The sequence below is a fragment of the Panthera leo genome, chromosome B3 (assembly GCF_018350215.1).
Source record: "Panthera leo isolate Ple1 chromosome B3, P.leo_Ple1_pat1.1, whole genome shotgun sequence".
Taxonomy (NCBI): Eukaryota; Metazoa; Chordata; class Mammalia; order Carnivora; family Felidae; genus Panthera; species Panthera leo.
Genome location: NC_056684.1, coordinates 68,792,776 through 68,805,170, shown reverse-complemented (window position 1 = coordinate 68,805,170; position 12,395 = coordinate 68,792,776). Strand labels below are relative to the sequence as shown.

General features: G+C 44.3%; 1 protein-coding gene across 1 annotated transcript in view; it reads right to left on the bottom strand.

The window, feature by feature from the left end:
• Positions 1–12,395, bottom strand: part of RYR3 (ryanodine receptor 3) — a 526,048-nt gene that overhangs the window by 202,006 nt on the left and 311,647 nt on the right. The window contains exons 21-27 of the mRNA XM_042942518.1: positions 8,854–8,958; positions 6,919–7,022; positions 6,569–6,652; positions 4,730–4,889; positions 3,221–3,368; positions 2,145–2,350; positions 1,394–1,568 (exon numbers count right to left, since the gene is read on the bottom strand). Of these exons, the coding sequence (XP_042798452.1) occupies positions 1,394–1,568; positions 2,145–2,350; positions 3,221–3,368; positions 4,730–4,889; positions 6,569–6,652; positions 6,919–7,022; positions 8,854–8,958 (982 nt within the window). The remainder of the gene's footprint in view (positions 1–1,393; positions 1,569–2,144; positions 2,351–3,220; positions 3,369–4,729; positions 4,890–6,568; positions 6,653–6,918; positions 7,023–8,853; positions 8,959–12,395) is intronic.

The following is a 12,395-nucleotide window of genomic DNA, read 5'->3' as shown; positions in this document are numbered from 1 at the left end:
GATTTTAAACCTTTTTGGCAGGCATTAAAATGTGACCCCACCTGGCTTTAGTCATCCTGTCTTTCTAGGAAAATACACTCAATTGCAAGCTTTCTGTTTCCCTAAATACTTGGCTCTTAGAAAAATCTTTGAAGTTCTCTTAGAGTACAGTTATATACAGAAAAGAGGTGTCCATAAAAATCATGAAAGTGACTTATAGAAACTCTGTTAGTAGAGAATTGTTTAAAAAAAACTCTTAGTAGAGATTGTTAAAAACTCTGCAAGTAGAGAATATTTATTTATTATATATATATACAGTGACACGTATTTCTGCTGCTCTCACCTATGTAGTTCTATTCTTTTTAGCTTTCTTGGTGGAAAAGGTTTCTTTTTGTATAGTGTTGGAAATTTAGAGCCAGCCAGAGCCCTCATCATTTAGAGAGAGAGAGATGAAGTTTAAGTCCACCCAAGATGTCCTAAGTGGAGAGCAGTAGAGACAGGAGGAGAGTGGCCTCCCACCTTCTCGACTACTCTGCCTCATCCCCATCTGTCATGAAGATGGCAGTGACACAGCGTCAAGCATAGGGATGTACGTACAGCGGGCACTAAGTCACTGCTGGAGAGTTTTATATCCAGGAAGGATGTTGGAACTTCTTACCGTCTATTTGTCTGGTATAGACGAAGGCAGCGAAGCCCAGAGACGTCAAGCCGAGACTCTCTGGGAGCCACAGCTTGTTAGGAGCGAGTCAGCTGACTCAGAGTCCAGTGCTCCTTCTCCTATATGCAGCCAACGTTTGCATATAACGTAGTGAAACAGACAGGAAGTAAGCGCCAATTGCTCCTTCATGTAGCTGGAAGCACCGTTCTGACTGACGTCTATTCAGGGCCTTTAATAAGTGCAACTGTGCTTGGGTTTCAGAGCATGTTTGAATTTCAGAATAAATTATATTTCATTCCAGGGAACAGCTACGCCCAACTTTTGTGTTTCAATGGTTCTCATCAAAGCATCAAGTTCAATTACACAAACATGCAGACTGACATTTCAAATCAGAATGAAAGGACAATTCTTTAATTCATTGTGTTTTCTATTCTGCCAGGGACATGAGTCCACACGCAATTAGCATTTCATTTGTAATGCTGGGAAACTTTAACATGCCATGCCGCAGGACAGGGAATCACAGGAGAGCTTCTTAGTTAATCTGGAAGTTCAGAACTGACATTTATACCAACTATTGCCATGCTCTTGACTCTTCAAAAATGACAGTAAATGGGTTAGTCTTCACCACCAGGGTTTTAAATATGTAAAGGATGGCCCACCCTAAATAAGGAGGCAGATGAGCTCACCCAGCTCTCCCTGGATTTTCCCTGAACTCATGGAGCTGGAACGAGGGGGCGGGGGGGATGGTAGACTTACCATTCTCAATCTCATAATCAGCGAAGGCAAGTTCAGAGCCTTTGTTGGTAATCAGCAGCTCCCCATTCAGTGTGAAGATCATTGAAGCATCATCAAGGTTAATCATACATCCAACCACATCTCCTGGCTGCCACGTACGTCCAAAATACCCACTGCCTTGATGCCAACGCTGGCCCTAGGAAATAAGACTCCAGAGCTTAGAGAACTGGAGGTCCTAAAAGCTCCCATGCAGCTAAAGAAATGCCTCCATGAGGAATTTCTCCTAACTGGTACCTGGTCTCTACAAAGTACTCACCTCTCTACCAGGGACAACTCACAGGGAGGAATGATCTGTCTTACAAATAAATGAAACTGAGTTACATAGGCTCATCAGAAAAGGTAGCCACAGTCTCCCAACACCCAATCAGCTATGACAGCAAACAGAACTCTCTTGAGGACAAAGTGGTAAGATTTCCTTACATACTAGCTGCAGTGTGTTCTGGGAACCTCCTTCAGAATGGAGGCAATGGGCTCAAGTTCAAGGGCAGGTATGGAAGTTACAGAAAGGACTTGGGTGTATAGTCTTCCCCTATACCAGAGCAAAAAGCAAAGTGACAATCACTAGGTAATGATCACTCAATGACCTAAATTAGCCAGTGACGGTGGTGACTCACTTGGAAGCCAGAGATTCAGACACTCAGAACTTCCAATTGCTATGGAAATGTTTGGAGAAGAAAAACTCTGGGGACATGTGGACACGACCCAGACTCACCCTGCTGCCTTCAAACACAAAGGCTTGATCATCGGCTCCCAGCTCAACGTCGGGCCGACAGCCCGGCCTGGCCCAGCCAACGCGCATGTCTCCTCCGGTCACCACCTCAAACTCAAAATACCACTTTCCAGATCTCACTGCGTAAGACCGCTCTACCCGGAAAAATCGAATTTTATCTATGCTGACTTTCTCCACAGCTGGGTCAGCTATTGTAAGAAGGAAAGGAGCAGAGGGGACAGGAAGTAAATAGAGAACACAGGCCTTTAATAATTAGGTAGCATTCCTTACAAGAATTGCACAACAACAAAGACTGACAGACCTCCTGCTACCCAACATGGCATTTTGTTCATAATACAATCATCACCATGATCATCATATCTTAATCAGAATACAAGGTACATTCACTGAGTGACTACTTTCTGGTAGATATTTTAGAAATGATATCCAGCAACAATTCTATGAGGTCAGTTAATACGGTCTTCATTCCACAGATGAAAAACTGAGGCTTAGAAAGGTTTACTTGTTCAAAGTCACAGAACCAATAAACGGAGGAAAGTAAGGATATGAACCCAGGTCTGTCTTACTCCAAACCCATCCTCTTCATTACTTATAATAGTGACCTAATTTGCCTCTAGTCCCTCATTGGGTTTGGGATGCCAATGACATGTTCATCAGTTGTGGGCTGGTGATTTTAATGAGTTGTAGAAGTCAATTTAGAGATGAGATGACCTGGCCCAAAAGTAAGCTGAGAGTCACATGTTTGGTAAATAAGAGAAATAAAGATTTCTCGGTTTTGTGACTAAATACCCCCAAAAGCTCAGCCATGCTGGAGGATCGCTTATTCCCTCTGGGACTGGGTCACAGAAGTGCTCACCATACAAACTCATCACACAGTTTAAACATGGTTCTTTCTCCTTCCTCCTCCCCTCTCTTGTTAAAATACACCATTCTGTTTAGTGCTCTTTGGTACCAATATCATTTCTAAGAGTACATGTTAGACTTGTTCAAAGTCAGCATATCTGCAGAAGTAACATTTCAGTCGTCTGGGACCAGAATGAACAATCTCAACTCGTTACCTAGTTCTTGGTCTGACGGCTCAATGTTATAGCCATAACCAACAAATGTGCGAACAGCTTCACGAAGGCTGTCCCTATTGGACTTCTTCGTACGCTCATCCAGTAATGCGTACGGCACCAGCCGGGGATTTCTTTTGTTCTTCAAATCCTACATGAAGCCAGACAAAAGAGGTTCTGAGAAAATACATTTCGTCTTTACCAAGAGCTTGTCCACCTTATATGTTCTGAGCCACCATCCCGGCTTCCTCATATCCATCCACCAGCCCTTCCCCCAGCACCTTGATATTTAGCAATATACTCATTTACTACTTCTCTTCAGGATTAAATGAATATAAATGGCAAGTGTCTGCTATTAAAAACACATTTTAATAATGCCAGCCTGTGAATAAAGTGAAGTATCCTGAAATTGGTTAGAAACCTCTACTCCCAAGGCAAGGCAGGTGGGGATTCACCTAGTTATTCCCCTGTGGAAGATCATGCCGTGATTCAAACCATTAGAGTCTCCTCACAACAGTCTCTTAACAGAGAAACAAGATAGATAAACACCTATGTTCACAGAGAAGCATCAGAAAAGGTGGCAGTGCCACAGTGGGTCCATTATAGAAGGCACACATTTGTATTGGAGACCTCCTCAGTTCCTTAGGGAGTACTAAGAACACAACGGCCAATGACTGCAGTGATAAGTCATCATCAACAAATATGCCTGCCATGCTGTTTTGAGTCTCCCTTACCCCATTCTGCCATGGTTTCCATAGTTGTTGTCTTCTTGGCTTCCAGACATGTGCAGAGTTGGAGACTCAGGCATAAATAAACAAGTGTACATACAACCACCCCTGACCTTCCCTGATGGTACCCTGGATATTTAAGGAAATGAAAGAACACTAAAGGAGAGTTGGTTTGTCTCTAAACTCCATCTAATTCCTTGCCAGGCCCTGGTTCTGGGGCTGTCTCCTGTGCAAGCCAAGGACTCTGCCCACAAATTGTGGGCAGAGGCTAAGGTAAGGGGCATAGGCTTCTTGGCAGGCTGGTTTGCCCCTCTCCTGAGCTGGGCTCCCCTCCTTTTCACTTTCAGTGGTAGATGCCTGGGACTGACCCAGAAACACTTCTGAGCTGTAATGCTGAATTGTGGAAAGCTTACCTTGGCCTTGGAGAGTGGCATAAAAGCTCAGCTCTCCACAATGCCAACAAAAAAGATAGGGAATGAGGCAAGATGCAGCCAGTGGGCACACACACAGGGAACATGATCGCAAGTGAGCCAGATTAACAAAGGAAAGGTAAGCCTATTCATTTCTACAAAATTGGAATTATGCCTGGAGTTAATGTCAGTGTGACCATTACAAATCCCATCCAGTCCCGTGATTCTATAAATAACGAATGCACTGAGGCATGACGGACAGAGTGCAAGGGCAACTTCCATCTTCCAATCTAATACCCACCAACGCAAAATGGCATTTTGATGGATGATCACATCCCCTAGTTTTTCCAGCAGGCTTACTTAGTACTTCTCACCTGTTGGATGCCATAGGTCCATCCTTGTTTTATTCTGTCTTTGGCCCAAACATTATGTGCATTTTCTGCAAGCTTATCCACCAAAATTTCTTGAGGAGGTAATAGCTTCACATCAGACAAATCCAAAGGGGCTGGCTTGTAGCCATTGGACATCATATAGCTATAAGTAAACAAAACAAAACATATACTTCTATATATACATACACATGTGTGTATATTCCAGATCTTAGACCCATACCAGATTTTAGACCAGCAACACATGGTAAGAATGCTATGAAAATAAGGCTACAGTCTCAGGTTCTACCCTTTGGTAGAATGAATTGTCCAGCTCTATTGCAAGTCCTTAGATGAAGCCCCTAATCCACCACCCTTTTTGCCAATGCACGTCACAGATGACACAAACTGCTGGGCAAAGTGGATCGTCAGTGCAAACCCAGCCTTATTTCTAAGAAAGCTACAAATGAGGGGCTACAAATGCCTGACAAATGAGGGGCACATTGAGTGTGCCGTGGTGTTACCGACAGCTCCTTCAACTCACTTCCAAAACAGAAAGGGTTACAACTGGATTGGCAAGGACAGGACCTTGAGCCAAATGGTTTCTTATAAATTAGTAGAGAATGATCATTCCATCTTAGAAAGCTAAACCTTTACTTTGGGAATTAAACAAAAAATCAGGACATCAGACAATGTGAGAGCTTGAGGTCACCTTCATGGTTTGCTCTTCGGTCCGGGAGCCACAGCCTCAATGGTCTGTAATTTGGTAGATAACGTGAAGATGGGAAAAAGTGGAGTATGAGGCCCGGTAGATGTGTGGCATGAATGGAGAGGACCAGGGTACACGATGGAGTGACTCTCAAGGAGAACAGCTGATCATAGCCACGTAGGAACGGGAGTCTGGAGGCACTGAAGGCCCCAGGGACACCGAATGCCCAGATCAAAGCCAGAACCTGAATGTGATGACTTCAAGACCAGGAACTCCCTCTACACAGTAACTGCTGAGCAGTGTGAGAGGCACGGTCTGCTACAGGCATTAAATACTGCCCCTCATCTACCTTCTTGGGATGCCCGATCTTGGGCAGAGTCAACATGTGCTGGCTGTTGAGCACTGACCCCAGCAGTCTGGTCGGCAGGCTCTGCACCTGGAGTTGCCTCTGAGAGGGAGGCTTGGCAGCTTGGGAGTTTCACAGGGAAGACGGGGAAGAGAAGCATTTGATTAAAGCTGGCATTGCCTTGGCTCCTAAGTAACTGGGACACCTGTGTGTGAATGCACACACACTCAAGGCTGGTGCACGTGAGGGTGAGCAAGCAGTTGAGCGCGAGAATGTGCCATGAGCGCGTATCTGAATGTGTGAGAACATGTGACTCTCCAGGAATGTATGGGTGAGAGAGAGCATAGGACATAGACAGATTTAGGGGCCGAGTTAAATCTTGGCAGAGACAACCGTTTCCACAAAGGAATTATCAGGCTGGCCCCATGCCAGAGGAGTGAGTCTTTTCTGTGGCTACCAACCATTTTTGAGCTCCTGTGCCAACTGCTATTCTTACAGACCAAAGGCTGGGTAACCTTCTGAGTGTCGCACCTCCCGGCTTAGAAGTAACAATAGTAGCGTAGGTCCCAGGTGAAGGAGCAAAAAGCGGGAAAGCTTGGAAACACTCATATTTCAGCAGACTTCTGTCTGGGTTTACAGTACAGTCGAAGTAACTGGGAGAACCGTGCCCTGCCAGTGCAGGCATGGATCTGGGGCCATCACCTGCCTTTGCCCACGGGCCTCCCATCCTCCCAGCTAAAAAATTCAGACTGAAGCATGAAAGTTTTCGATCATTAAAAAAATCACTTACTTTTTGGGCAACTTGACTTTCTTGAGATCCTCCCCAGCAGCTGGATTAACATGAGCAATGTGGCACCCCAGGGCCAGAAGGGTTCTGTGGTGTAGCAGAGGGAGAGGAGAAGGGTCAACTTGCTAAAAGACAGCAAGAACCCTAACCTGCATCTGAGGTGATCAACAACCATGGTGTATGTGTTATTTACTATGCTGAGTCCTTCAGTGGCATGAAGAATCACCATCTCCACTCATTTATCAGAATGCGTCATGTTTTCAAGGCAAGAGACATACCTTTACAGTGTAGTTATAAGGCATTAAATCACCCACTCACTGTTTAGTCCACATTCAATTCGATTCAGCACTCACTTTAAGGTTTCCGTTGACATTTGTAGGTTATAATTCTTCTCAGTTTCAGGCAGCTTTGAAAACTCCACAAGACAGGGGTGTTGTCTTTTATTGTCATCCCGTGTCTAGGTGACAACATAAGAAAAACATAATTTAAGTTTTGACAACAGGCGCTGCCCCGGAAAACAGAAAAGGACACACTTTGAAACATGGCCCAGGCAATCCATATAGGGCAAGACAAACACAGTTATTTGCTGATAGGCAAATAGACCATCTCTCTCTCTAGCAAATGACACACATCGTCCCCAAGTTGCCAGCGGCTTGTGCCCTGTGGATTGTTTCTACTCAAGTGTCTGTGTTCAGAACATACTCTCATAGAGAAACAATTTTACACGTGGTAGCCATGTTCCTGCCTACCCCAAATTCATGGAACCATAATGCCGCTGCAGGACAGCATTCTTTATAAGGGACTACACAATCTGTCCAGGAGACACCACTGCCCCAACAGAAATATAAAGTCAGCCACAAATGTGAACCACATTTATAATTTCAAGTTGTCTAGCAGCCACATGAAAAGAGCAAAAATAAACAGGTGAAATTAATCCTAATGATATATTTTAGGAGCACCTACGTGGCTCAATCAGTTAAATATCTGACCCTTGATTTTGGCTCAGGTCATGATCTCATGGGGTTGTGACTTCGAGCCTGCATTGGGCTCTTGCTGACAGCGCAGAGCCTGCTTGGGATTCTCTCTCTCCCTCTCTCTCTTCCCCTCACCTGCTAATGTGCACTTTCTCTCTCTCAAAATAAACAAACTTAGAAAAATATTTAACCCACGATAAAAAATATTACCATTTTAGCAAGCCATCAGTATAAGAAATCATTTCTGAGACAGTTTATAGGAGTTTCTCACAGCAAGTCTTCAAAATCCAGTGTATTTTATAACTACAACACATTTCAATTCAGACCAGTCGCATTTCAAGTGCTCAGTAGGCATTTGTGGCTCACGACTATAGTATTGGATAGAACAGATCCAGACATTAACTAATTAAGTCATCCAACAAACATTTGTCAAGTGTCTGCTATGTGGTAGGCACTGAGCTAGACCTTAGGAGTTCAGTGGTGAGCCAGGATAGCCCCAGGCCCATGAAGAATACAGTCTAACGGAGTAGAGAATAGTAATAAAATAACCATAATAATAAATGTAATATTGCAGCTGTGAGTAGTTCTCTAAAGGAGAGGTCTGTGGTGTTATAAAAGCACACAGCAGAGACGTAGTCATCTAGAAGGAGACTATTTTACGGTAGCTATATCGATACCAGTCAGTGTTAGAGTGCAGGGACCCTTTCAGTAACTAAGCTGGAATGTTCATAATTTGAGGGTGTCAGGGTCATAGGCAGCTTCAGAACTCACCTATCCTTATGCCTTCAGACATGACCTTACACAAATCACCCAACACAAAGTCAGTTTACATCCTCTTTGAAAAATGCTTCCTAGCACAAGAGATTCTGTAACCTGAGTGCCTATTAATCTTAGTGATATGTCTGAAAACAGTATTAAATAAATTCTTATTCAAAACAATGAATCAGCTTCTTTTCGCCACCCCCCCCTCCCCGATGAAGAGAGGACAGCTTTTTTCTGAAGAGGAAAAGGGGATGTGAGGGTTCTAAAGGAGGTACCTGACAGTGCCTGATATCCCCCGAATGAAGGAAGCCATTTTCAAGTAAGAAGGGAAGTGAACCCCCAGTTCTGTCTTCTCAGAGCTGGCCTCCCCCACACCCTTGACTGTGCTTAGATAACTGAGTAAAGCTTGGAGCAAAAGCTACACAGAAGGCGGTAAGAAGGAGCAAGTTTGGGCTCATGCAGTTCCCTTCCTCATTCGAGTCTTTCGAGAACCCTCCCCAGGTGACAAGGCAATCCAATCCTCCTCCCCAGCTTGGCCCCTGAAATGCATACCTTGCCAAAAGTCCAGCCAAGCTCTATTTTATTCATTCCCCAAAGTTCGTGGATGTTTTCAGCCAGTCTGTCTCGGATCTTCTCTAGGTGAGGTGGCAAAACCACCTAAAAGGAAAAGGAACAAGTGTGAAATCAGCAGTATACGAACCGGCTGTACTGAAATCTAACATAAAATCTACGTGGATGAGGTGCCGCAGTTGAATTCCCTACACGTCCCCCAGGAGAGGCTGCTTGCAGAGGCTCCTTCCCAAGAGAGGCTGTACGATTCCAAACCACTCTGCTTGACCCAGATGCTTCCAGAGATTCCTTCCTCTCTGGGCTTCCTTTGTCCATCCCTTCTCAGTCTTCTTTGGAGATATTTGTGTTGTGTGCTCTTGACATGTGAATGCTTCCCTGGGCCTCACCTCCCCTCTCTCTATGCTCTTTCCTTGGGAGATCACACCCAGCCACAGATGATCACTCTTAAGTGCGTATGTCTCCAGCCATGGTCTCTCCTGAAGTTCACACTTACAGTTCCAGCTGCCTGCAGGATTTTCCCACTAAGTAAACCCAATATACCATTCAAAACTGAAATCATTTCTTTCCTTCAAAACCTTTTCTCTTTCTGTTTTTCTCTTTTTGTTCAGTGGTCCACCATTGCTTCGAGTCTAGAAGTCATCCTAGTGTCTTCCCTCTGGGGTATTACTTGGACCCCCAGCCCCATTGGATCAATCACAAAATCAATCATGTTCATTTTTTTAAATGTAGTTTTCACACCCAGCATGGAGTCCAATGTAGGGTGTGAACTCATGACCCTGAAGATCAAGACCTGAGCTGAAATCAAGAGTAGGACGCTTAGCTGACTGAGCCACACAAATGCCTCTGATCGTGTTCATTTTTGAAGCATCTTTTTGAAAGCCTCCCACCTCTAATCACTCAACCTCATATTTTCTCTTTGGACCATTGCAAGACCCTCACAGTTGGTCCCCCCAACTCCTGACCAGTCTACCCTCCGCATTGTGACCAGAGTGAAGAGTCTACAACAATAAAATCACATCAAAACACTTCCTGGGTGTCTGCAAGTGTTCCTTGAACTCCTAAGACACAGACTAGATGTGTTAACCAAGTATTGAGTGTCCTCCTTCAGTTTTTCCACCATGTCCTCACAAACACATCCTTGCCAACCTTTGAAATTACTGCAAAAGATCACACTGTTTCACAGTTGTGTCTTTGCATATGCAGTCTTCACCTTTATCCATTTCCCCAATGATACACATAAAATGTGCACACACACACACACACACACACACACCCCTCTACACCACAGAGCAGATGACAAAGACATTCTCCTAGACCAGACTCCAGATGGGGGTCTCTGAGCCCTTTTTCCAGCTAGGCTCTATCCTTGGGCCTTGGTCTCAAGACCCCAGTTGGAGAAAGTATCCTGCTAAATCAGTTTGGTGAGAATCCACCACCCTTGATAATGGAACAGCCCTCCACCTACTTCCTTGTCTGATGGAATTTCCTTCTCCCTCACCATCCTCCAGGTGATATCAGATCACTCTGGCCTGCCTACAGACAGAATCCCGGGAGGTCAGTTTAATAAGAATCCATCCCAACCGCTGATGCTTCTCTTAGTAATTTCTCTTCCATTGGCTTTCACCACCTCCCCATCTTGCTCTCCTTGGCTCTAAAGCCCCAGTTGTTCTTGTATTCAGAACCGAGCCCAGATCTACACTGGAGATCCTCTTCCCCTATTTATGTAGCTCCTAACTAAAATCTGTTTTTACTGCTGTAACCGCTGTCCAGGTCTGGTTTTAATCCCCACACCCTCAATATCCATCCTTCTCAATTTAGCTCAAACGTCCCACCTTTGGGAAGTCTTCCCCAGTTACCTTCACGGAGAGTTTCTCCGTATTTTCCTGGCACTTTGCTCATATCTCTCCACAAAGGTCGTACAACTGGGGGCCCAAGTTTTTTCTCCTTTCCTTCCTCTTATGTTTTAAAATTTATTATTACTGCTTCTGCAACAATAACAATAATAGGTCTTATTCCCACGTTAATCCATTGACAACTTTTAAGCAATGGGAGATTTCATATAAAAATTCAGATATCTAGTTTGCTTGGAAGATCACAAACACTGGACCCACACTTTTGCCTGGTAACCATCAGCTGGAGCTGAGAAGCAGTTTCTGAGGGCTTGTGCACTTGACATACTTCACTTCTGTATCACCTGCCTGGCCCTTGCAATGCCCCCTCTATGACAATGGTTATTAGTATTTCCACTATTTACAAAAATCCTGATTTTTTTTTTTCTTTTGAGGCATGGTAGCTTCTGGATAAAAATTGCTTTTGGTAGGGGCGCCTGGGTGGCTCAGTCCGTTGAGCGTCCGACTTCAGCTCAGGTCACGATCTTGCGGTCTGTGAGTTCGAGCCCCGCGTCAGGCTCTGGTCTGATGGCCCAGAGCCTGGAGCCTGCTTCCGATTCTGTGTCTCCCTCTCTCTCTGCCCCTCCCCCGTTCATGCTCTGTCTCTCTCTGTCTCAAAAATAAATAAATGTTAAAAAAAAAAATTAAAAAAAAATTGCTTTTGGTAAAAAAAAAAAAAACGTGTATCAAGTAAGTGATGTATATGAGATCATGGAGGAAAATTGCAGGAACATATTTAAACTATGTGTTATAATCACTATTTGGCTTTCAACTAAAGCCATTAAAAAATCAACTTAATGCAATTATAAAAAGGGCAACATTAATAAGTGGCATGATGTTTCAATAAGGAACAAAATGGGGAAAATTATTAGCCAGCAAATTATAACTGTATTTGGGCTTTGTTGGTAAACCCAGAGAATCTGTTTAAACTAGGTTTTCCTTAGGAGATCATGGACTGCAAAGGGATTTCCATGTGGGAGGAACCAATGTGGGAGACAGTGTGGAACAAGGCCTCCACAAGTAACCCCAAATCATAGTTTCAGTGACCTCAATTGGTTACTACCTGGGGCAGAGTAATGCTGGCTTGCTAACTGCCTTAGGGTGTCTGGGGCTGGGCTGCCTGGAGTTGGTCTCCTTTTTGCCTGGGTTCAGCCAGGGGCTGGGATGCTTCAAGCCCTGGGTACTGTTAGTGCCTCAGGACAGGGCTCCAGTCAGCAATATTTGGTCTACAAACTGGTTACCATGCTCCAGGGAAAATGGAGTTGACTATCCATATATATGTTTAACTTCTCCTTTGATAATAATTTCATAGAATAGTAGGTTCTAAAAAATTAGAAGGTCTCCTTCGAGATAATAAATTGTACCTTTCCAAAGAGAACTTCCCTATTATTTGATTTCCTGGGAACAAGTCCCTAGTTCCAAGGTTCATACAAATTCAATTTTGGGTCCTGACATCAAAGGTTTTTCTGGCCTGTTGATTTGTCTGCGATCTTCAATTTTCAAATCTTCAGTTCTGCACGTTTAGACACTCTTTCCACTCTTTGGTCAAGCCCTCCTTCCCACCCTCATCAAAACACCCCCCCCCCTTTTTTTTGAGGCCCACTTCTTCCAGGAAGCCCTTCCTACCACACATTT